The 22,429-nt window shown below is 48.1% G+C and overlaps 1 protein-coding gene and 1 long non-coding RNA gene across 4 annotated transcripts in view; both read left to right on the top strand.

Moving 5' to 3' along the window:
- Nucleotides 1–1,956: 1,956 nt before the first annotated feature.
- Nucleotides 1,957–22,429, top strand: part of LOC135810685 (NADPH--cytochrome P450 reductase-like) — a 37,341-nt gene continuing 16,868 nt past the window's right edge. Inside the window, exon 1 of one of the 2 annotated variants that reach the window (XM_065324183.1) lies at nt 1,957–2,114. In XM_065324183.1, the coding sequence (XP_065180255.1) occupies nt 1,972–2,114 (143 nt within the window). In that variant the 5' untranslated portion in view covers nt 1,957–1,971. Of the gene's footprint in view, nt 2,115–18,074; nt 18,602–22,429 lie in introns of those variants that run through there. The other variant, XM_065324177.1, reaches the window with a different exon arrangement.
- Nucleotides 14,017–16,591, top strand: LOC135806799 (uncharacterized). 2 transcript variants are annotated; one of them, XR_010551282.1, is made up of 5 exons: nt 14,017–14,070; nt 14,180–14,261; nt 14,615–14,669; nt 14,761–14,864; nt 16,118–16,591. It is a non-coding gene; the product is annotated as an uncharacterized LOC135806799 (long non-coding RNA). The 2 variants fall into 2 exon arrangements; XR_010551281.1 differs by lacking the exon at nt 14,017–14,070 and having other exon boundaries at nt 14,145–14,261.

The raw sequence follows: 22,429 nt of genomic DNA, 5'->3' as shown, positions 1-22,429 counted from the left end.
TAACATTACGACATGCCGAAGTCACGGATAGGCGAACGAACGCCTTTGTGCCGCCGCGCCCAGTGATGGAGTACTGCCCCATTGTCTGGATGGGAGCGGCCTCATCCCATCTTGCAAGACTCGACGGTGTGCAAGTCAGGGCCATCCGAGCCATTGCCCAATGCCTTGGATGTCGAGTCTTGCTCTTCGTCGGATGGTTGCAGCGCTTTGCCTCCTGTACAAGATGCATTGTCCAGATGCACATCCCCTTCTACAGAGAATGTTGCCATCCCAGCAGCTCCAACACCGAACAGTCCACTCCACCCGTAGTACGTTTCAGAGATGTAATGCCCACGCACACCAACTGGCAAATTAACTTCCAATCCGTTCCCGAAGCAACCTGTGTCGAGCCTACCCTTACGCACGGTTGTCCCCGTCCGGAACCAGCTGCCCGCCGGAGTCTTCTCTGGTCCATTCTGCACCAAGAACTTGCAACATTTCAAGGTTGCAGCCAACCGCCATTTCAAGACCAACGACTGGTCGACGGTCGTGGGCACATGACCATCTCTGAGTATCAGCATCATATTTTATCTGCCTCACCCCATGACTTTCAAATTCCGCTCCACATACTCCTCCCAATAACGTCTGTTCTTCTTTTCTCTCCTTCTCCTCCTAACACTGTCTGTCTTATCTTTCCCCTCCTTCTAATGTACTGTCTCTACTCCGCACATTTCGTATCATGTACCTGTCACTCCTTTCATTTTTCTTCTTCTCAGTTCTTTTTGGTGTGTTTTATGTCCCCATGACGTCGAGACCTCAGGTCAGCTAAGAGCAAAAAGCCTCACCATCACTATGCTCCCACTATGCAATATTTTGTCTTTGCCTGTGAGCTGTGATCATTGTAAAAAAAATTAAAAAATGTAGATCTACATTGTACTACCGGTGCAGTGGAATCTGTCTAAGACGACCACTCATGTGACCTTCAAAGCGTGGTCTCTGTTACCAGGTGATCTCCCTATACAGGGTCAATTGACTGGAAATAGCATCACTTGGTCCTGGTTTCAGTGGTCTTCTAGGACAGGTGGTCGCCTTAACCTTTCTTTTGTTCTCTATAATCTAATGTATCTTCTACCTCTTCTCCCTTACGAACATACTTTCTCATTTTCCATACTTACTTAGGAGACTCCCTTCGATAGGCATCTATTTGCCTCTGGAGGATCCGTGAAATAAAAATCAATCAATCAATCAATTATCCGAGTGGTCGCCTTGACAGGTTTTTCTGTATACCAGTCCTATCAATAGTCCATAAGCGTTTTATGGACTCTTGGTCCTATCCTATCACCAATACTGTTTTCACTGTGCATGGTTTTGATCGCTCTGCGGTGGTGATAGCGCGTGTCAAATCTAACATCGGACACAAGTGACAAACCGTCGACACACATGTATTTAAAACGTAATTGGCAGTGACGTGTCGACATGACGTGCGATCGCTTTTCCCCAGCACGACATGACACGTGGCATTGCACAATGCATTCATGCCTTGGGAGTGGTGTCATTGGGACACCCAAGTCATTCCGCTGTGTTTTGGTTCCGAATCGCGGAATGACTTGGGAATGGTGTCCGAATGAACAAACGCAACCTTAGTTGCGGATAAGTGGACCCTAACTTGCCTAAGGACTAACAAATGAATCTTGTGCAAGCCGCGCGGCTACAATCATGTACGCAGACTAGGATAAAAGAAAATCTGATTTTCGGAGTCTGCCGCGGCTAATACATAGTAATAGCACTGGTGGTGTTATATTTTAGCATAGCGGTTGGTCGTGTGAATGCTCCACTCCGGCACGTAGACTACGTGCTTGTTATAGAGGATGTAGACTACGTGCAAGTGACGGCAGCTCAAGGAGTCGCACTGGCTACGTTGTACTTGTACTTGTAGTATAGTGGGTGTACCAGAGTACCTTGACCTGGCTCCGAAATAATCATTGTCGAGCCATGGCTGAAAACATCGACCGCGACGCAACCGTAGGTTCTGCGAGCGAGAGTCCACTGAGTCTGTTGCTACAGTTAGTGCTCTCTCCAAGCAAGTGGGATGTCGTCACCATTCTCCTAGTAGTGGTTCTCTACGTAGCATACAGGTCAGTCCCAGAAGAGAGAGAGAGAGAGAGAGAGAGAGAGAGAGAGAGAGAGAGAGAGAGAGAGAGAGAGAGAGAGAGAGAGAGAGAGAGAGAGAGAGAGAGAGAGAGAGAGAGAGAGAGAGAGAGAGAGAGAGAGAGAGAGAGAGAGAGAGAGAGAGAGAGAGAGAGAGAGAGAGAGAGAGAGAGAGAGAGAGAGAGAGAGAGAGAGAGAGAGAGAGAGAGAGAGAGAGAGAGAGAGAGAGAGAGAGAGAGAGAGAGAGAGAGAGAGAGAGAGAGAGAGAGAGAGAGAGAGAGAGAGAGAGAGAGAGAGAGAGAGAGAGAGAGAGAGAGAGAGAGAGAGAGAGAGAGAGAGAGAGAGAGAGAGAGAGAGAGAGAGAGGAAGAGAGAGATGTGAAAACAATAATTAATAATTAATTATCTCAGAGTCTTTTGGTCGCATCATGAGTGTACAGTCACGTGATTGGGCCATACAAGCCCATTGCGACCGGCACCTGTTAGTATACTACAGTTAAACCTGTAGCTAAAGACCACCGTGACTAGCGACCATCCTGGTACTACAGTAAAACCTGTAGCTAAAGACCACCGTGACTAGCGACCATCCTGGTACTACAGGCCACTTCGCCAGGCACGGACGGTTATAATTATTATGGTTATGCAGTGTAGACCTCTAACTAAGGACCACCTGCAACTAAAGACCGCATTCTCTGACCCCAAGGGATGGTCGTTAGTCGCAGGTTTTACTGTATAAGAAGGACTATGCCAGTCGAAGCTTACCGTCTTTTTCGGAGCATAAGCCGCATTTTGAACACTCAAAATCCACCCCAAAATGGGGTGCAACTTAATAATATACATATACAGTGGTCCCTCTATAATCCGGCACCATTTGTGCCACGAAAATCTGCTGGATTAGGGAGGGTGCTGGATTAACAAATCTGATTTACTGCTGCAATGTGCATGAAGAGGACATTTTGGCTACTGAAAATTGTGCTGGTTTATCGAGGGTGCTGGATTATAAAGTGCCGGATTAGAGAGGGACGACTGTACTCCGATGATCAAATTAACGGTGATAAATAGGGTGTATGTCTGTATTTCGTGGGAAAAAATGGGGGCTGTGGCTTATCCTCCAGTACGGCTTATAGATTATGCTCCAGTGCGGCTTATCCTCCAGTGCGGCTTATACTGTAGTATGGCTTATACTCCAGCGCGGCTTATATTCCAGTGTGGCTTATACTCCAGTGTGGCTTATCCTCCAGTGCGGCTTATCCTCCAGTGCGGCTTATTATTCTATTATTCTTTTATTCTCTCTTTTTTTTCTCCTTATTTTCTCCCCAACCCTCCTTCCCTGTAACATAATATTACATATTCGCTGCCTTGTCATTGAGCATTTGTGCTCGTTTGGATTTGCGAATTCAAATAAAGTATACATACATACATACATTCCACGATGGCGTGACGCCAATAAGGATGATTGATAAGTGCGATAGAACTGGTACTAGCCAGAAACAGCTAGATGGAAATAAACGGGGGAGGCAAGAAGCAATGGATCATGAAAAACAAGCGGGGCAATAACGTTAGCAGGAGTGATCGAGATAGTTAAGTACACGTTCGAGATATCAGAAACCAGGGGGATGCCCGGGGCAGGAACAGGTACTGCTCAAAAGAAGACTGGGTGCATTGTTTGGGAAAGAATTTCTACGAGGTTGGGTTGTGATGTCGATAGGGAGTGAGTTGTAGAGGGTGAGGGCACTGTTGATGGGGGAATCTCGGTGCCTGTTTGTGTGTGCGTGTCCGATGGAGTAGGTCCTTGTCTGTCGAAGGGTGTATGGTTGGTGTTGACGTTGTGGTGCAAGATGTGGTTGTTGCAGGTGTGGTGGGGAGGTTTGGTGGTGGATGTCCCATGCTAGTAGGACTTGTTTAACAAGGAGTCGTGAGCTAAGGGTGGGGAGCTTTGCATGATGGAGGAGGGAACTGTGGTGAACTGGTGCAAAGAGGGGAATCCGAAGGCAGATGCGTATAGCACGGCGTTGAATTCTCTCCAGTGTGTCCCGCTGTTGCTGAGTGGTGTTGGAGAGGGCAAGGCTGCCATATTCGAGAACGGGTCGGATGTAGGTCGTGTATATTAACAATAGGCTGGAAGCGTTCATTGTGCCACGTGTCTTGTGGAGTTGGTGTAGTAGTTTTTTTGGCTTTGTTGGTGGTTTCTATGATGTGTTGGGTCCATCGCATATCGTCTTGGAGTGTAACACCAAGGTGCCTATGTTGGTGGACCTGCTGCAGCCGAGTGGAGCGTGATGTGGATGGTGTGTTGGGGTTGGAAGGAAAGGACGACGGTTTTCGTGGTGTTGACGAGGAGATGCCAATCCTTCAACCATCGTCCTGCTGCGTCCACGGCACTTATACTCCAGTGCGGCTTATACTCTAGCGCGGCTTATGCTCCGGAAAATACGGTAGTTATTGCACAGTCTTGTACTATACACAATAGGGAGGTTCCGGAGTACGATTTTTCGTGCCAAAATCCGTGGAGGCTCTACGGATTTTTTATACATCGTTTTCGAGCAGTGAAAAGTTCCGGGGTACGGAACTTATGTGTTTGCCGTCATTGCCTAGGTTACGATCGCAAACACGTCACATTCCCGCTTTGCCTTTTTATTTTGAAAATTTGTACCGAAATCAAAACTTCCCGCGAAAAATCGATGTTTCTTGTACCAAATTTGTACGCGAAAAATCTTTCTACACCCGATGACGCAAAATCTCCACACCAACACATGGTTCGTATGAAAGCCAGTCCACACGGATTCTCCGTGCCGAAAAATCGTATGGAGCACGCGTGGAAAAAATCCGTAGCGCCAAGAGTCCATAACCCAAGAGTATGCAACTGTGATCTCTTTTCTATGGGCCAACCGCGCGGCGCGCTGCCTTCATTACATCATTCAGCTGCAGGCCGCGCACTGCGGAAAATCAAACACCGCACTTTCCCTCTAGTTTGAAATGAACTTTCGTACGGAACTGGAGTTCACGCGCCAGAATTCAGAGATTGTGTAGGTACTGGAACGAATCGAGCAAAAACGGATGGGCTCGTGCGAGAAATTGAGAGTTTGAATGCATGCTTCCAGAGCGTGATGAAGGCAAGTTACGTAATGAAGGCAGCGCGCCACGCATGCACCCATAATCACAGTTGCATACTCTTGGGTTATGGACTCTTGGTAGCGCCCATACGGATTTTGGCACGGAAAATCGTACCCCGGAACCTCCCTATTGTGTGCGCTTTCCAAGGTTTTCAGTAGTGTAGCATCACTATCTTTAGTGAAGCAGTTCTATGAGAAGAACGGAGCTGTATACACCGGATCACCGGCACAGCTTCATGCACTTGCAGTTTAGAAAGATGTGAATAGCGATGCGTTCAGAGGCATTTCCAGATGATACCATACTCTACTGCTTGAGGTGTGTGTGTAAAAAAAAGAAGAACAAATTTAAAAATAGCAATGAAAAGTATGAATGCCGCAGACATCACCACGCAACATGACAATTTGTTCAAGGTTTGGTTTTGTGTGTTTCCAAAATCGATTTTCACGTTCCGATCATCAGTGGAAATACGGAACTAAAGAGATCAAGGGAAAAACAAAGGTTAAAAATCCAAAGAAGTGTGACACATGACGGGTAACTTGTGGTAAGTTTTACAAAAGGTGAGAACTAAAATAAAGAGTAAGTGTGACAAACGGGCATGAACAGTGCAGAAACAACTCATGAACACGGGGTGCAAACTCACGAAAATAACCTAAGTGCTAAAACATGTTCTTTTTGCTTACACAAATCGGGCTTATGCGTACGATTTAAAAAAAGGGATTCATTGGCCAGAAAAAGCCACTTCAACAAGCCATGTGGTGTAGACCAGGCTAAAATGAGTGGCGGCCTTGCAAGCTGTTGAATGGTGTAATCCCAGCACAAGTTGCTATGTCTAACATAGCTTGTTGGCAATCATCGCTTCAGCGCCAGGCAGGAGTATGAGTATGTGTGTGTGTGTGGGGGGGGGGGGGGTGTCTGTGTGAACAATGGGGCCTTCTGCAAGTAGTGCCTGCTCTACTTGCAGAAGGAAACAATTGACTTTAGCTGCATCGTTACGTTGGTCAAAACTGAAGAAAACCATCCGGGAGCTCCTTTCAGGGTAAGATAATAAATATTATCTATTCACGAACTGTCCTGTAAAGAACCAGTCAATTGTCTGCAATTTTTTAAAACAAAATTGTGCACTTTCTCCCCATACCCCCCCCCCCCATTTCCCCAGCATGCACATACATACATGTACGGTACTTTATTATTATTATTATTTTATTTTATTCCAAGCAATACATGGCTGGGGTAGCCAATGACCACTTTGCGTGGCGATTGCAGGGTTTTTATAGCTTTTATGTTTCCATTGTTATTATGGCAATAAGGAGGACGAGCTGAACTGACATTGGATTACTTTATTAAACAATGTCAAGCGGTGGAGACGATGCGAAAACAATGTAAAAACTCAAAAGGAACCTTTATTATGTGAGGTTTGAGCGGCATAACGAGTTTCATAGTGGATAATATCTGGAAATCCCAGGTTTTTGGCAACAATCATGATTATGAGATGATGTCTGATGATTGGTTTTTGCCATGAAACTCTGAGTAACAACGAAACAGCCCTATTTTACTCCTTTTGTGCACCTCTTGCGTACTACGCTCCGCCTATTCCGGGCGTTTGAGCACTATGCATTGTACCGGCGCATGACTTTGTGATTGTGTAGACACGTAACACCTTTAGCACTAACGCTACATAACTATTGCTACATAAAAACGTTATGATTGTAGCGATGTGGTCAGGTAAAATTTTTAATGTATACAGTACAAGCCATTTGTGAAGCATGCCCAACCGAGGCCGAGGCAAGTGACAGAAATCCGGAGAAAATATTTACGAGGTTTCTTTTACTTTTAGAATAATGGAGAGCTATGGAGGAGACATACGCAAAGTGAATATCAAACAGACGAAGAAGAGTTTTCTAGTTGTGCCAGAGGCTCTGGCGATAGCATCTCTAGCGATACTGAAGTAGACACTGATGCATTGCTAAATTTGGACCAGGATGAAGGAGCGGCTATTGTTGTGAAACGACAGGTTCTCGAGAGTGAAAGGCCTTCTCGCTTGTGACATTGTGTTCGTTTCAATGCAGCTGTATGCCGACTCCGCCGTACCGCTGATGATTACGACGTAGTATACGCTACATGCGCTATGTGCGGTTTGCTGTGTGCGCTGTAGTTGTATGTTGTATGTGTATGCTTTTCTCATATACGCTGTCATTTTCACGCTATAACTACCTGGTGGTTTTAGTGTTAGTTATTCAGTTCATTCAGTTCATTCAGTTGTTCCATTCATTGTTCATTATTAGTAGTCGATGGAAGTGAAAGATATTGTTGAGAATAAATAGTTGTCCTCGTGCCGTGTGGGGTCGTTCGTTCCTGATACTTTAGAGAACCAGAGGGTTCACAACAGCTATAAACAGAAAGAGCTCGTTCCAAAAGAACTGCCTTTGCCGAGTCCAGCTCAGGAGGCTCGAAAAGAACTAGAATTTCTCATGGACTCAGTACCAAGTCGATTGCTCAGCAACGCCTGTCTTACTTTCCTGATGAAGCACGTCCAGTTAGTTGCGGACGGTTGTAATGCCAGGCCTACAGTCAAATGCTATCAGAAAGGAAGAGTATTGACTATTGTGGCAAGCCATACGTCTACACACCATCTCAACTAAGGAGAAGATGAGAGCACAAGCAAAGGATGTAGAGTGGCAAAATAACTTCTGACCACGTGTTTTCAGGATTTCCGCAAATGGGAGGGCTCTCCATCTGAGACCGGATCTCAGGAGCTGGCCTCACGTCTGGTGTTTCAGATGAAGACATTATTCACAGAGTGGACGCAGTGGCAGCTTGTATGCAGGCAGGAATACTATTTGCAAAGATAAACTTCATCCCAACAATGAATGACTACCTGCAATAATGGTTTCATCTCTCACTACATGATAATTAGGGGAAAGATTTGATACACCGTCTATTCTGCCACAACCCTGCATCAAAGTTGGAATAGAGAGCAATCAATGGAGAAGCGATCATGTCTTATAGTGCCAAGAAGTGGTGGAGCTCGTGAGAGACAAGGTGGCAACTCGACGATATCCATAATTTCCTGGAAGTTTGACAATGTGCAGACTTTCTTCCATTTTTGTCCCAGACCAAGACCCCTGCTGAAGCATTATAATCAGCATTATAAGGCAATTTTTGGAGCATTATGGTTAGCATTATACGAACATTTTCGGAGCATTATCCGCTGGACCCTAACCCCCGGTCTCTTATTTGGGCATGGTCCATTATTTGAGCACGGTCCACTATATTTTCATCGGCACATCGCTGGAAATGGTGGATTTTTAACACGTCATAATATTATAGAACTTCTATAATATTCTAGAAGCGTGTGTTCCTAGTTGGAACAATCAACTTCATGACTATTACCGCCGAAGTCGCAACTTCTAAGTTCTTCTATATTATGACGTGTTAAAAATCCACCATTTCCAGCGATGTGCGGATGAAAATTTAGTGGACCGTGCTCAAATAATGAAAGAAAGCACTAGCCACTACAAAAATTGTAGTTGCGCAACCTAAAATCGCGTCCTTTTTTGATCCACCACGTGCTTTCTTAGTGCGCATGCGCAAGACGATGAACTCAGATAAGAGACCGGGTCTCTTATTCGGGCATGGTCTACTATTTTTTCGTGAGGCCTCTAGGAGGGTCTACTATTTGAGCATGGTCTATTATTCGAGCATGATCCATTAATCGAGGAAATACGGTAGACTGTGTACAGCATAATTATAGACTGTGTACAGCACACGACTGCGTACAGCACGTAGACTGCGTACAGCACATAGACTGCGTACAGCACATAGACTGTGTACAGCATGGACAAGAACAATAGCATCAAGCGCACATCCACTAGATTACAAGGCCCCGGGTAGCTATTCAAGACAGGGCATTGTTTTCATTGTCTCTTTGCGTCCAGGACACAACAGTATTCAAGGCAGGGCTCTAATTTGCCATGGCGACCCCCGTAAGTCCACATAACTGGCCGGGCAGGATTAGGCCTTTTTCTTACGTTTCGTGTTCTTTCTCACGCAGAAAGAAAAAAAAACGGGTGGTCGTGTCATCAAAAAAAGAAAAAGGAAAAAAAGCAGGGCTCTAACCGCGCCGGTGAGTACCGTGCTGCGTGCAATGCAGTAATACAGCTGCTGAGAGCAGTGGTCAGCCACTTGCTCACAATTCAGAGAAACTCAAACATGTTCGTTGAGCTGGCTTCTACTGAGAGTGCAGACTGAGACCGGGTCGGGTAGATTCCGCCACTGGTTGCAGGGCAACTCAAACGTACATGTTCAAAGAAACGGAAGTGAAACATGCACTAGTCACTCTAGCTGCAAATAGGTCTATTAAAAGTCCACGAAAAGTGTATGGCAGGTCACTTCTGTTACAGGAGAGAATAGCATAGAAAAGACTGAGCAGTAGATGAGGAAAGCACACAGTGAGCACATGCGTATACAGTCCAGTCTCGGGCAGCTACTTACGGAGGCATTCTTGGGGAGCGTGGAGCCGGAGAGGGCGTCCCACAATCCCGAATACTAGTCCAAACCAGCGCAAAGACTACGTACGAATAGACACCGGGGCTTTTTCAAGCTCCCGGCATTTGGATTCTCTCAATCTCACAACCATCCAGTTCCTGCGTGGGTGGCTGGGCGACTTACGGCGAGGCCTTTAGACAAGAGGACGCTCCACCCAACACGGCACTTCAGTCACAGCTGGGACTACCAGGTCAGCCCGATACCGGGACGAACTACCGATGACACATGGCACTGTGCCACGCTTTTTTTAATTTTTTTATTGAAAAACCACAAAACTTCAGACATGTGAATGTGCACATGGTATACAGTGTACATACGTATGTATCGAGAAGGCAGCACGGAAACGGCAGTGGTGGTGAGGCCTGGGCAGCTCGTCCGACCATGGGTCTCGGAGTCAACACCGGGCAGACGCACCGGGGGGTAGCTTAGGAGATAAGGGTTGGAGCCAGCATGATCATAGTATGTAATGCATATGCAGAAGTAATAATGATGTTAATCTTAAAAACAATAGTGCAGTCGACCTGCACAGAGGAAAGGCATCAGGGAATCAGCGCCATCGTTTAGTGCGGATTGCTTGCCGCGCTGTGGACTGGGGGATTGGTGAGGAACAATGCCTGCGAGGTGCATAACACTGCCACATCACCACGACGCACTGCAGCATTTTTTTTTTTTTTTTTTACTGAATACCACAGTACCATCAGATGCTGCACAGCGGGGGCGGTGGCATATTGGATGGAAATGGGGGCGGGGCAAAAGTAACTCCTCCGACCAAAGGTCTCGGAATCATCGTTACTCCTGTGCGCCGATATCTCTGAGAAGAAACGCGAGAACAGCCGACACTGATCCGTAACCTTTGCGGGGTTACCGGGTAGTGTTGTTCAAGCTGCCGAGCGCATCCAGGAGACCAGACGAACGGCAGGAAACCGCCGACGGGCCGTATCGAGATCCACGTCCTCCGAGAACATAAGTGGGCCTCCACGGCCACATTCAGTGACGCGTTGCAAGCACATGTTTTGATGAAAACGATGGCAGGACAGAGCCCATGGCATTCCAGACGCCGGCAATAGCGGCCACACTTGCCGAAGCTCTGTGTGAAGTGATGCCACCACACGACAGCAGCCGGCAGGCATTGCCGTGCCAGGCTCAAAGATCTAGCGCCGGCTTGGCCAGCAGGTAGACATCGGCCTGCGTTAAAGAGCCAGATAAGGGATGGAGCCAGCATGATCATAGTATGTAATGCATATGCAGAAGTAATAATGATGTTAATCTTAAAAACAATAGTGCGGTCGAGCTGCACAGAGGAAAGGCATCAGGGAATCAGCGTCATCGTTTAGTGCGGATTGCTTGCCGCGATGTGGACTGGGGGATTGGTGAGGAACAATGCCTGCGAGGTGCATAACACTGCCACATCACCACGACGCACTGCAGCATTTTTTTTTTTTTTTTTTTTTTTACTGAATACCACAGTACCATCAGATGCTGCACAGCGGGGGCGGTGGCATATTGGATGGAAGTGGGGGCGGGGCAAAAGTAACTCCTCCGACCAAAGGTCTCGGAATCATCGTTACTCCTGTGCGCCGATATCTCCGAGAAGAAACGCGAGAAGAGCCGACACTGATCCGTAACCTTTGCGGGGTTACCGGGTAGTGTTGTTCAAGCTGCCGAGCGCATCCAGGAGACCAGACGAACGGCAGGAAACCGCCGACGGGCCGTATCGAGATCCACGTCCTTCGAGAACATGTGTGGGCCTCCACGGCCACATTCAGTGACGCGTTGCAAGCACATGTTTTGATGAAAACGACGGCAGGACAGAGCCCATGGCATTCCAGACGCCGGCAATAGCGGCCACACTTGCCGAAGCTCTGTGTGAAGTGATGCCACCACACGACAGCAGCCGGCAGGCATTGCCGTGCCAGGCTCAAAGATCTAGCGCCGGCTTGGCCAGCAGGTAGACATCGGTCTGCGTTAAAGAGCCACTGGAGTGCACGTGCACCAGAGTATCTTTGAAGAGCATGGCGTTGTGATGGCTACCTTCTTTCCAATTCTCCAGCGCAAGCTTCTTCAGCAGCACGCCAGTGTGCAGATCATAGAAGCAAACGCTCCCGGTGCCTGGCGACTGCCTGGACGCTAGCGTGATGACCAGAAAGCCTAGATCCGGATCGCAGTATAGGCTGTTCACCAAGCTCTCCTCAAACTCGTTGACGCTCACCAAACGCTTGACCAGGCGACCGGAGCTCGTGTAGACGTCGTCGCTGGCATTGGCCGGCCGGTGCTCGCCGGCGCCCACGCTGTCGTCGACGTGTATATCATAGCACGGCGTGACGCGCAGGTCAACACCGCCCGGTGTGGACGAGTACCGCAGCACCGACACGCAATTGCTCGACTGGTGCAGCAGCAGTGGGCACATGTCAACCAGCGTGGCGTTCTCCTCCGCAAAAGTATCGTCACTGACGAACGGCCCCGTGCCTTCACCGTACTCTGCTATCCTGCCGGAGAGCATGGAGTGGAGCGCTGTACACTGCTTTGACTGTGTCCTGTTGTCTAGCCGACGCTTGATCAGCAAGGGAAACGGTTTCGTCTCCCCAATCTCCAGCGAGTCTAATTCCACTCCGCTTAGAGTCAAAAGCGGCGCGATCATGCGCTCACCACTACAGTCTATTGTTGTGACGGGCAGCCCGTCCTCCCGCAGAATGCTCTCAGAGAACACATCGACAGCGGACTGCTGCAGCAGCCACTTGAATTTCTCGTCTGTAAATCTCCGCACCACCTCTCTGAAGTCGAATAGTTTCAGCGTTGCCTTAGCGCGCCTGCGCTCCTTAAACTCGGCGATTAATAGGTCATTGTCCACCGTAGCTTTGTGGAGACGCGGACCCTGCAGTGCGCCCGAGCGGCAAAGCTGCAGCGTACACACCAGCCTGAACGGTTCCATATTGAACACGGCCAAGCCCAGCGCACTGGCAGGGCCATCGCTGTTACACGACGCAGCCACGATGCGCTTCTCATACGCTGTCCAGCTCAGCGAGGCAAAACGCACCGACCGCGGCAGCGGGACGCATTGGTACGAGCCCGTGATCAAGTCTACCCTGGCCAGCTTGCCGCACAGCTTCATCAGTCCGTACAGCATTGGATGCCAGCCTTGTGACGTGTTTCAGCATGGCTCCTGCTGGATGAGAAAAGTTGGCGGGCTCCGGTTCAGCGATATGCCACAGGGAATGTGGCAAAGGATTTCATTGGATATTCCAGGTCTCAAGCGCACCACGGAACGGCCCACTAGAAACAGCCCATCCGTGATGTACGTCGCAGGCTTCTTGAACCTAGCCACTAGAGAAAGGCTCGTGTTCTTTTCGCGTGCAATCCGCTTCAAGAAGGCACCCTGGAACAAGCCGCGGCGTGGCTGCAGGGAGCGCAGTCTGAGGAGAGCGACCTTGCTAAGCGCGCCATCCAAACCTAGGTGAACGTCCCGGTTATGACAGCACGACATAAGTCCAACCGACTTTAAAAGCCACTCACCTAGGATGCAAGTAAAGTGTTAGTTTACCAAGGCTTACCCAAACATCAACATTAATTTTTCTAAATAAAAAATACCCACCGACAACGGTGTTGGTAGAATATCATCTACAACTAACTCAGTACTACAGTAGATAGAAGGAGGATAGGATCCTTAGGACTCAGGACTCAGTTGGCGTCGCTTTCTTCACCAACTATTACTTGAATATCAAAATTTTAAAAAAAAGATGGCATGACCTTCATTCAGCCGAGACAGTCTTGTAAAATTGGAAAGGCTTTCTGTCTAAAGCCTTTCCATACTGGTGCTCGATGTTTTCAGTTTGGGGACACCAAAATTAGTGTACCGCTAAAGACACGTGGTCGACACGTTGTTGGCACGTTGTTGACACTTTGTTGACACGTGACCCAATTACCGGCCTACCAAGTGCCTTTGGCGACCGCTAACAGCAACTGTGGAACAGTGCAGTGCCCTTTTTTGGAGCAACGTACGAGTAGTGCCCGTGGATTATGACCCCGCGACCCCAATCTACGTGGCGGTCCGCAATTCGCTACTTCATACTGACTGGCGTCCGGCATCGTCCCGAATTTGGCCGCAATCTGCTCTCGGGACCCCTATAGGGCTCCCTGACCTGCTCCATCTCCGCCATCGTCAATGTACTGCGCATCCACCCAGGCCAGGACTGCACTTACTTACGGGAAGGAGTATTTGCAAGATGGAATCTGAGAACTGGAAGACGACGAAGAAGAAGCGTGGGAATCCGGCGGCAATGGCTGGGATGTAAGTCCAACATTGCTGGTGCTAGAGTTGCCACTGCTTGCTTTAATATAAGGGAATCATGTGTGTTGCCTTTTCCGACGTCCTCCTCCGACTGTACTCCCGATCCCAGGACTGAACTTACGGGAAGGAGTGCTTCCAAGATGGAAGACCAAGAAGAAGAAGCCGCTGAATCCGGCGGCAATGGCTGGGGTGTAAGTCCAACATTTCTGGTGCTAGAGTTGCCACTGCTTGTTTATAAGGGATTCATGTGTGTTGCCCTTTTTTGCCTTCTCCCATGTTCTCCTCCGACTGTACTGGTGAACGCTGTGACATATGTTGCCCTTTCCAGGCAGTAGAAGGGAGGGGCGGGGGGCAGTACATCCTGGCATCCAGGAATGCTAGGTGGAACTAGGCAATCTGACCTTTCCTCTTACTCCAATAATGGTATGTATGGGGAGTTCTTGAACATCCTCAGTCTTGTTAGAGTGAACTGTGCAACTCGGCAATCGGTGATAGCAGAGGACCAATGCCGATGGCGATGCTCCTTCCTTTTTCTCTGTCACAGGCTGCGGTCTCGAGAAGAAGCGTTATTTCTGCATTCCAAGAAGGACGGCACAATGGTGAGTGGAACTTCGTGGGTGTGCAGCCTTGCTAGTTGAATTGTAAATCAACCATTCTTCCTCTCTCTGACTTCTTCAATGTCCTCCTCAGTGTCGGACTGTCCGCGTCGCATTGAACTGGTCCGATGAGGCTGCTATTGCACACACAGTGAGGGAACTCCCATACGGGAACTCGGAAGTACTGCTACAGTACAGGTAAGGTGGTCATTGCTTATGTGGGTGCGCCGTTGTTGTCAACTTTTAAGCCAGATGTACTCCGACCTACATGGAGTCTGAAAGTAGTCAGCTGGCGAACTACAATTGAAGTTTAGACGTTATATGCCGCGGCTTGGTCAGCTTTTTCAGTTTCACAATGCATTGCACTCAGCACCGCTTCTCGGAATATCTTGTCAGGATAGCTGTGGAACGCATCCTCCCCAGTGGCGGAACGGCAAATGTGCTGTTCATTTTTAGGCTTGCTTTTATGGTACGTACAAATCCCCATTGAAAAGACATAGTGGAGACCAGAAACTGCAAATAGATGTTGGGAACCGCGAAGACCACCCTTCCTCGTCAAGTTCCCTGAGGATGTGGAGGGGGGGGGGGGGGGGAGCGGAGGAGGGACATTCCTGCACTGCTTAAAGTAGGATTCACAGGAGCATTTTCAGAAATTGCTTGTACATTTGTACCAGTTGTAACCGACAAACGCATTCTCATTGAGCTTTGACTTGAGGCACGTCAGCAAGGCACTGTTGCATCGCTGACGTCTTGTCGCGATTCTGTGAATGGTATTTTGTGCGAGTTTGCATCGCACGCAGAATCGCAGGTCGTGTCGCATTGCGCAGCACACTGCCAAATTGCTTCTGTGAATCCCACGTGAATGGGAATTCCAATGGGAATGTAATCCATTGCCAACAGGTGTATTCCCGAGCTGCGCATCATACTGCAAAATTGCTCCTGTGCATGCGAGTTTGCATCGCACGCAGAATCGCAGGTCGTGTTGCATTGCGCAGCACACTGTCAAATTGCTTCTGTGAATCCCACGTGAATGGGAATTCCAATGGGAATGTAATCCATTGCCAACAGGTGTATTCCCGAGCTGCGCATCATACTGCAAAATTGCTCCTGTGCATGCGAGTTTGCATCGCACGCAGAATCGCAGGTCGTGTCGCATTGCGCAGCACACTGCCAAATTGCTTCTATGAATCCCACGTGAAATGGGAATTCCAATGGGAATGTAATCCATTGCCAACAGGTGTATTCCCGAGCTGCGCATCATACTGCAAATTGCTCCTGTGCATGCAAATGGATTTCATTGCTCTTCTGTAGTTTGGGAAATTCTCGATTATGATAATTCTGCGTGTGTGTGTACACCAGCCCTGAACATACATGTAGGTGACCCATTTGTGGTGTCTCATAGCCTACCTCACGACCTTATGCTTTCTTTCTGTATCACTTGTATCTTGCAGGTATATCACCCCGTGACGACCACATCGAAGTCTGAAATTGAAGTGTGAAGATGCTTCAGCAACCCCTTCATATTTTTCCATTGCTTTTATTGTGCTTCTACTGTGCATGTGATGGCAATGTATGCCGGTGACACGGTCAGATTTTGTCCATGCGTGTAACGTACACCTGCATGCTATCGTTGAAAAGGATCTGCCACTTACGATCTTCGGACGAGTATCAGGTCAGCTTGGTTTTGTGTGGGCTGTACCAGATGCTGTTCACTTCTCTATCTGTTGGATATGTGACTTTCTGCAAGTTTCTGGTGTATGGTGGCCACTTCTTTGCTTGTCTTTGTATGACATTACAATAATTCTGTATTCACTGCTTCCATGGTGTGGTCTGCAAACTGCAATCCTTAGGCAAATATCATCACGCTGCAATGTTGTGCTTTGGCCGCCAGCTTACCTACACATTGTAGTTGAATTATTTTTGTTTCACAACTGCATGACTTCCTGAAGTATGGTGGCTACTGCTTTGCATGGCATTATACAATGTTCATCAAGAATTTCCTGTTTGGGTCGTGTGTGTGTGTGTGCATGGCTTCGCCAGTTGTGTGGATTAGACAGTTATCTGGCGCTTGTCTTGATCTGTTTCAATCAGAATCAGATCCGCTATCGTTGCTATAAAGAGAAAATCTGTGGGTGCACATCCAGTGCATTTGCAGATTTGCGTGCTTCTCTTGCGACGGGCGTATACATGGTACATTGTGTGTGTGTGTGTGTGTGTGTGTGTGTGTGTGTGTGTGTGTGCGTGCCCGTGTGTGCCATGTGCATGTGCGTGTTTGTCACAATGTGTCAGTGTGCAGGGAGGGCTGGAATGTATCAGTGTGCTACTGCAGTCGCATGGCTACATACAGTGGATCGCGCGCGTTCTCACCATGTTTATCTTCGGAGCAGGGCCGGTATGGGGGAGGGAACAGAAAAAGAACTGAAATTACCCATATAAAAACCGCTCTGTGAGCGGTTCTGAAAAACCTCTACTGGTGCAGCCCCGTCGTAAAAGTAAGAAATTAGAACTGGCGCATTGTCCTCCCAAATGTGAACTGATCCACCTAAATCGCGATTGACGGGACCCGAACGCACCAGTAGCACGAGGTCGGGAGGGCACAGGATCACAGCCGGCGTCGGCGCTGATCAAGTTACCATACAACACTTACAGTACGTACACCTACCCCGAAGCCCACCTTTGCCGCTTTGGCTTTGGCTATGGACCAGCGTCCCCAGCTGCATCCACAGGTAGGAACCTCGTGCTACTGGTGCGTTCGGGTCCCGTCAATCGCGATTTAGGTGGATCAGTTCACATTTGGGAGGACAATGCGCCAGTTCTAATTTCTTACTTTTACGACGGGGCTGCACCAGTAGAGGTTTTTCAGAACCGCTCACAGAGCGGTTTTTATATGGGTAATATATCTACGTTTAGACAGACTGTCAACACTTCGACCCAAGCCAAGGACCACGATTTTGCACGAAGGACAGTGCCAGAGCTAGAGCCTCAGCAGAGGTCATTCCTCATCATACTTCATAGCTGTCTCAAAAACAAAAAGCTACACAGCGAGTCAGCACTGACAGAACAGAATGCAAACAAACAATCAGATTCCTTTCGTTCTCATTAGTAATAGTACGCTGTACATCGTAGATCTACGTGGACAGATGTTATGGACTATGGTGCATCGTCACGTCATCAGACTCATCACGAGTCATCAGTCATCATGGTCATCAGACTCATCACACAGCTAGCAGCTGTCCATACCCATCGACCGCGACCATGCGCGCATGAATCCATGATCCGGCAAATGACCCGACGAAAAATATTTTCTATTAATTTTGTCACGCCACCAGCACGTGAATCATGTGAATGGCAGCAAAAGAAGTAACAATACAACCCACCATTAATCGATATGAGCTCCGGAAATTTGAAAACAAGAAAGATACGGCGGGGTTGATGGGCCATCACTCAGCTCGCACGGTACCACTTCAGACTCATTCACTCTGCGTCTGACTTGCACTTGGCGGTGGCAAATAGTTTGAACGAAGTGTCCGTCGACTGTCTGGCTGGTCTTTCCCAGGAGAGAACAAGGATTCGGGAGGAAGTCGAAGCCAAACTTCCACGCAAATAAATAATTGCAGAATCTGATATTTTTTGAATTTTCCTTTGTGGGATCGATCAGATATCTAGCAGCAATACTTTGGTAGTACCGGTAGTAGTAGAGTTGTTTTAGATGTATCTGTAGTAGTAGTTACACTGAGTCAGTCGCTGGAACTGTTTGCCATTCCCAATCTTGCAATGGCTGATTCTGACACGCCCGTGCCCGAGGACGTTGGTTCAGCGTTGCCTATTGGCGTATGGGATGTGCTGTTACTAGTGGCCTTCGGTGGATTCCTAGTTTACTATTTCTTCGTCCACAAGCGATCAAGCGACGAGGAGAAAATTCGCCATTTCAAATCGTGAGTGATGTCGATCGAAGCAATATTAATGATCTTGACCTCAGCGGCGGCAGACCACCTTCAGCACTTTAGCACGACACGCCGCCATTCAAAATACCATAACAATGTGCCTTCATAGTTCATACATTTCCTTCAAATTTTGAACACATGTAGCATACGAACTACAGAATCCAGCGCAATGACATGTATTACAATACGGCTTTGGATAACAGAAAGTCTGGATATCGTAGGTACGAAAAATGTGCGCATTAGATGAAAAGGTTTATGATGCACTAATTCTATAGGAGTGGGATTTCTAAGAAACGAAGAACGTTAGCACCTCGGCAATTGCATGTAGATGTGTTTACATATAAGGTTTATTGGTCTGTGATGCACACAGCCCGAGATATCCTGCGCCACAGATCGGCCGTTGGGCTGAAACATGATGAAGTTTTGCTATCTAAGATCCACCTGGAGTATAGGTATCGCTTTCCTCCTCTCGGGCTCGGTCTGCAAATCTCTTCCTGATTGCGCGTCTCCTCTTCCTGGATGACCTCTCATCTTCACTTGACTTTCGCCTCCTATGGTGTGCTCTATCGTCATCAAACTTCTTCGGGAAGCGAAGAGAGGATGGAGACACGTTGCACCCAGATGCGGCCAGCACGGCAGAGACTTCAGTCTCATAGCCCTCGTTGAAGGTCACCACAGCTAGATGCACGGCCGTTTTGACAACCCGCTTGCTGCAAAATGACTCGTTGGGACACATGGTCCAGATGAGTCCATTCAGTGACTCGTTCGCATTCTGTGTAGCAGACCTCTCACATCTCCGCAGCAAGGTATCGGCCGTCAAGCGTTCGTACACCGGCTTCACTTCGTTAAGGACAGCTTTGGGCAGCGCATCGTGATGCGAATACTTTGGCCCACCAGCTTCCTCTCTTCTCCAACCACACCATGACTGTGATCCGGGTGGGCAATACTCATGGTGGGGATGGTCGGCGGTTGAGCCGCTGTGACGGAAAGAAGCCCAAATCGATCGCTTCATTTCGGCGATGCTTCCAGCGTGCTGTTTTATGGAGTTTCCATAATAATGTTGCAGTGAATCCATTCGCTTGTCAGTTAGCCGGCCGCGTCCACCAATCGGCTTCCCATCGCTGAGCTTCTGTTTGCCGAGACATTGTCTGAGGCCCCTCAGGTTTTTGCCAAGCCGTTTGCGGACGTGGCCGACGGATTCTTCCTTCTCAATATTGACGTCACCATACGGCTTCATTGCGGAAACAGCGGTGTAGCCCTTGCTCTCACCGTCGCCTATGTATGACATGTACTGGAGCTTGTTGGTCTCCTCAGACCTCGTCCAGAGCAGTTTCACAGCTTCCGTCTCCATGGCGGGTGCTGACACAGTAGTGTCAATCTGACAGTCACTGCGGTGCTCCGTCAGCCATGCATCGAATTCTGCCTTCTGCCTATCTTGCAGCTTGCGCTTCCACACTTTGCAGAAATTGCGGTGCTTGGATAGCACTTGCACATCCAAAACCTTGTTGTTGAACCCGATGACGGTCTGTACGCCATACAGCGAAGAGTATCCCCGCCGCATCCATGTACCGCCGGTGCTCACGACAACTCTCTCTGGATGTCCCTCTTCTTTGTCTTCTGCGGCTTTCAGGAGTTCGTCAGCACGACCTCTCATACTGTCAGTGCCAACTTCAACTGCTGCATCACGCAACGCTTTGGTGTGACTCTGGAAAGGATCTTTCCTTACAGGTTCAGGCAGATCCATGACAGCACAGAATTTTCTCTGGGACTCTCTTCCTTTGCCAATCACTCGCATGGCAATTGCAGACTGTCGGTTGATTTCGAAATATGGTCTTGGTGCGTTCTTCTTGGTGAGCGGTCCCTCGAACGCAATGCCACAATTGCTACATAATAGCTGAACAGATGACGCCAGACCTTGGCGATGAGTCTCACGTAACTGCAGTGACCCAGATTTGCATTTCGAACAAACACATGACGACTCATAGTTCGAAGACAGTCAATGTGAGCAAATTGATTGCCACTGCGCCACTCGGGATCATCAGAGTCACTGTCCTCCCCTGACTCAGACTCCGATGACGAGCTAAGAAGGCCAATGTCAGAATCATCTGATCCGCTCGCCAACAATTCAAGTGAAAGATCGTCATCTTGAATTTCGAAATTGTCATCGCAAATTTCGTGGCGGCGCCTCTTTCTTCGATCCATGGGATAGACGACGTTTCTTAGGCCTACTCAAGCGCTTACCACTACTTTTATTACCCATCGCTGTGTGAGTCGTCAAACTGATGCGAGTGAACACAAGTATTACCAAAGAACAATGAAATGTCGCTGTACAAGAGAAAATCACATTCAAAGTCGTTGTTCCTTGATACGTGACGTAGCCTGTCACGCAGCCCAGCTCAGAACAACCGAAGGAAGTCACCATGACAAAAAAGCCGATCGAAATCGGCAGGGTTGACGAAAAGCACAGAATAATACGGTGCGCTGACAATTGCACAATTTCCAAATTCGAAAATTGTTTCAATTGCATCAACTTCACAACGGCATATCTCAGAAATGGCTGAACATTTTGAGCTCAAATTTTAAATCCAGATCCTGAGGCATTTATGCTTAGGTTAGGCACTCTTTCGGGTCCCAAAGCCCGAATTCGATTTTTGTCCCCTCTGAGGGTGGTCTGCCACCCTAGCTTGTGCATGTGAATGTTGCAGTTCTGTCCGGAATTCACGAAGTCATAAAGCACAACCGTTCACAATTTTTTTTTTTTTGCCAGGGAGTGAATGCACCAGAAATGGTGCATTCACTCCCTGGCAAAAAAATTGAAACAAAGAAAAATGGTGGCACCTATGTACAGGGGATCGGGATGGCCCACGCCTGGTATAAAGTAAACGTAAAAGAGAAAAAAAGTAGTACACTCAAACGTCTCTTATCCGGACGCCTCAGATACGGGCACGTCTCTCTACCGGGCACCTTCAGCTTGGGTTCCTATGGTAAAATGCTTCGAATTTGGGGGTTTGAACTTTTTTTCGTATGCACAAGTGCTTATTTTGTCACCATCAACCTGTGTAATCCACACGTCGTTATCGATCGATCATGTTGGTATCCTTAACATGTGCAATGGTTGCCAAATAAACTTCTTCAACGAATGATATTGTAATAGGTAGCCGAGTGGTAGGCGCGGTGAAATGAACAATAATTACTTTTATTCTACTTTCAGGTACACACCTGAGATATAATCGTTCGTGAAAGAAGAAGCGGCAAAATAAATAACTTTCTCTCCGGTGCTCACCTAGAGGCTGAATCCTTATTCTTCGAGTTAGCTTTCATTGCTATCCAATCTAATCTAATCTTCTCTTCATCAAAACAGAAATGCGCAGCCGCTTATATGCAGCAGACGCCGTACGCTTACATACGGAGATACACTAAATATACATCAGGCAAAGCTCCGTATTAGTTCCGTACTGCTTCCGTATTGGTCGGGCAGGGATACTACAATATGATACATAGTAGATGAGTTATCCTGAAATACGGGCAAATCTGAGATACGGGCAGTGCCCGGTCCCAAGGTGCCCGGATAAGAGGCGTCCGAGTGTACAGTGAAATGAGGCTCAAAGTCACAGACAGCACACGGGGTCGCCGTGGCAAACAAAGAGAGAGAAGAAGGAAAAGAAAAGATAAGAAAGAAAGAGAGGTAAGCAACTCCATGTACATCGGCAGTACTTGTGTCATACGCTTACAATGAACACTCGGCAGCCGCCAGAACAGCCGAATGAACTGGAAGTGGCACTGAAGAGCGCCGGTAGCCGCCCAGACTAGCAACCATGG

This window comes from Sycon ciliatum, chromosome 1, assembly GCF_964019385.1.
Source record: "Sycon ciliatum chromosome 1, ocSycCili1.1, whole genome shotgun sequence".
Lineage (NCBI taxonomy): Eukaryota > Metazoa > Porifera > Calcarea > Leucosolenida > Sycettidae > Sycon > Sycon ciliatum.
This window is presented reverse-complemented; position numbering and strand designations above follow the sequence as displayed.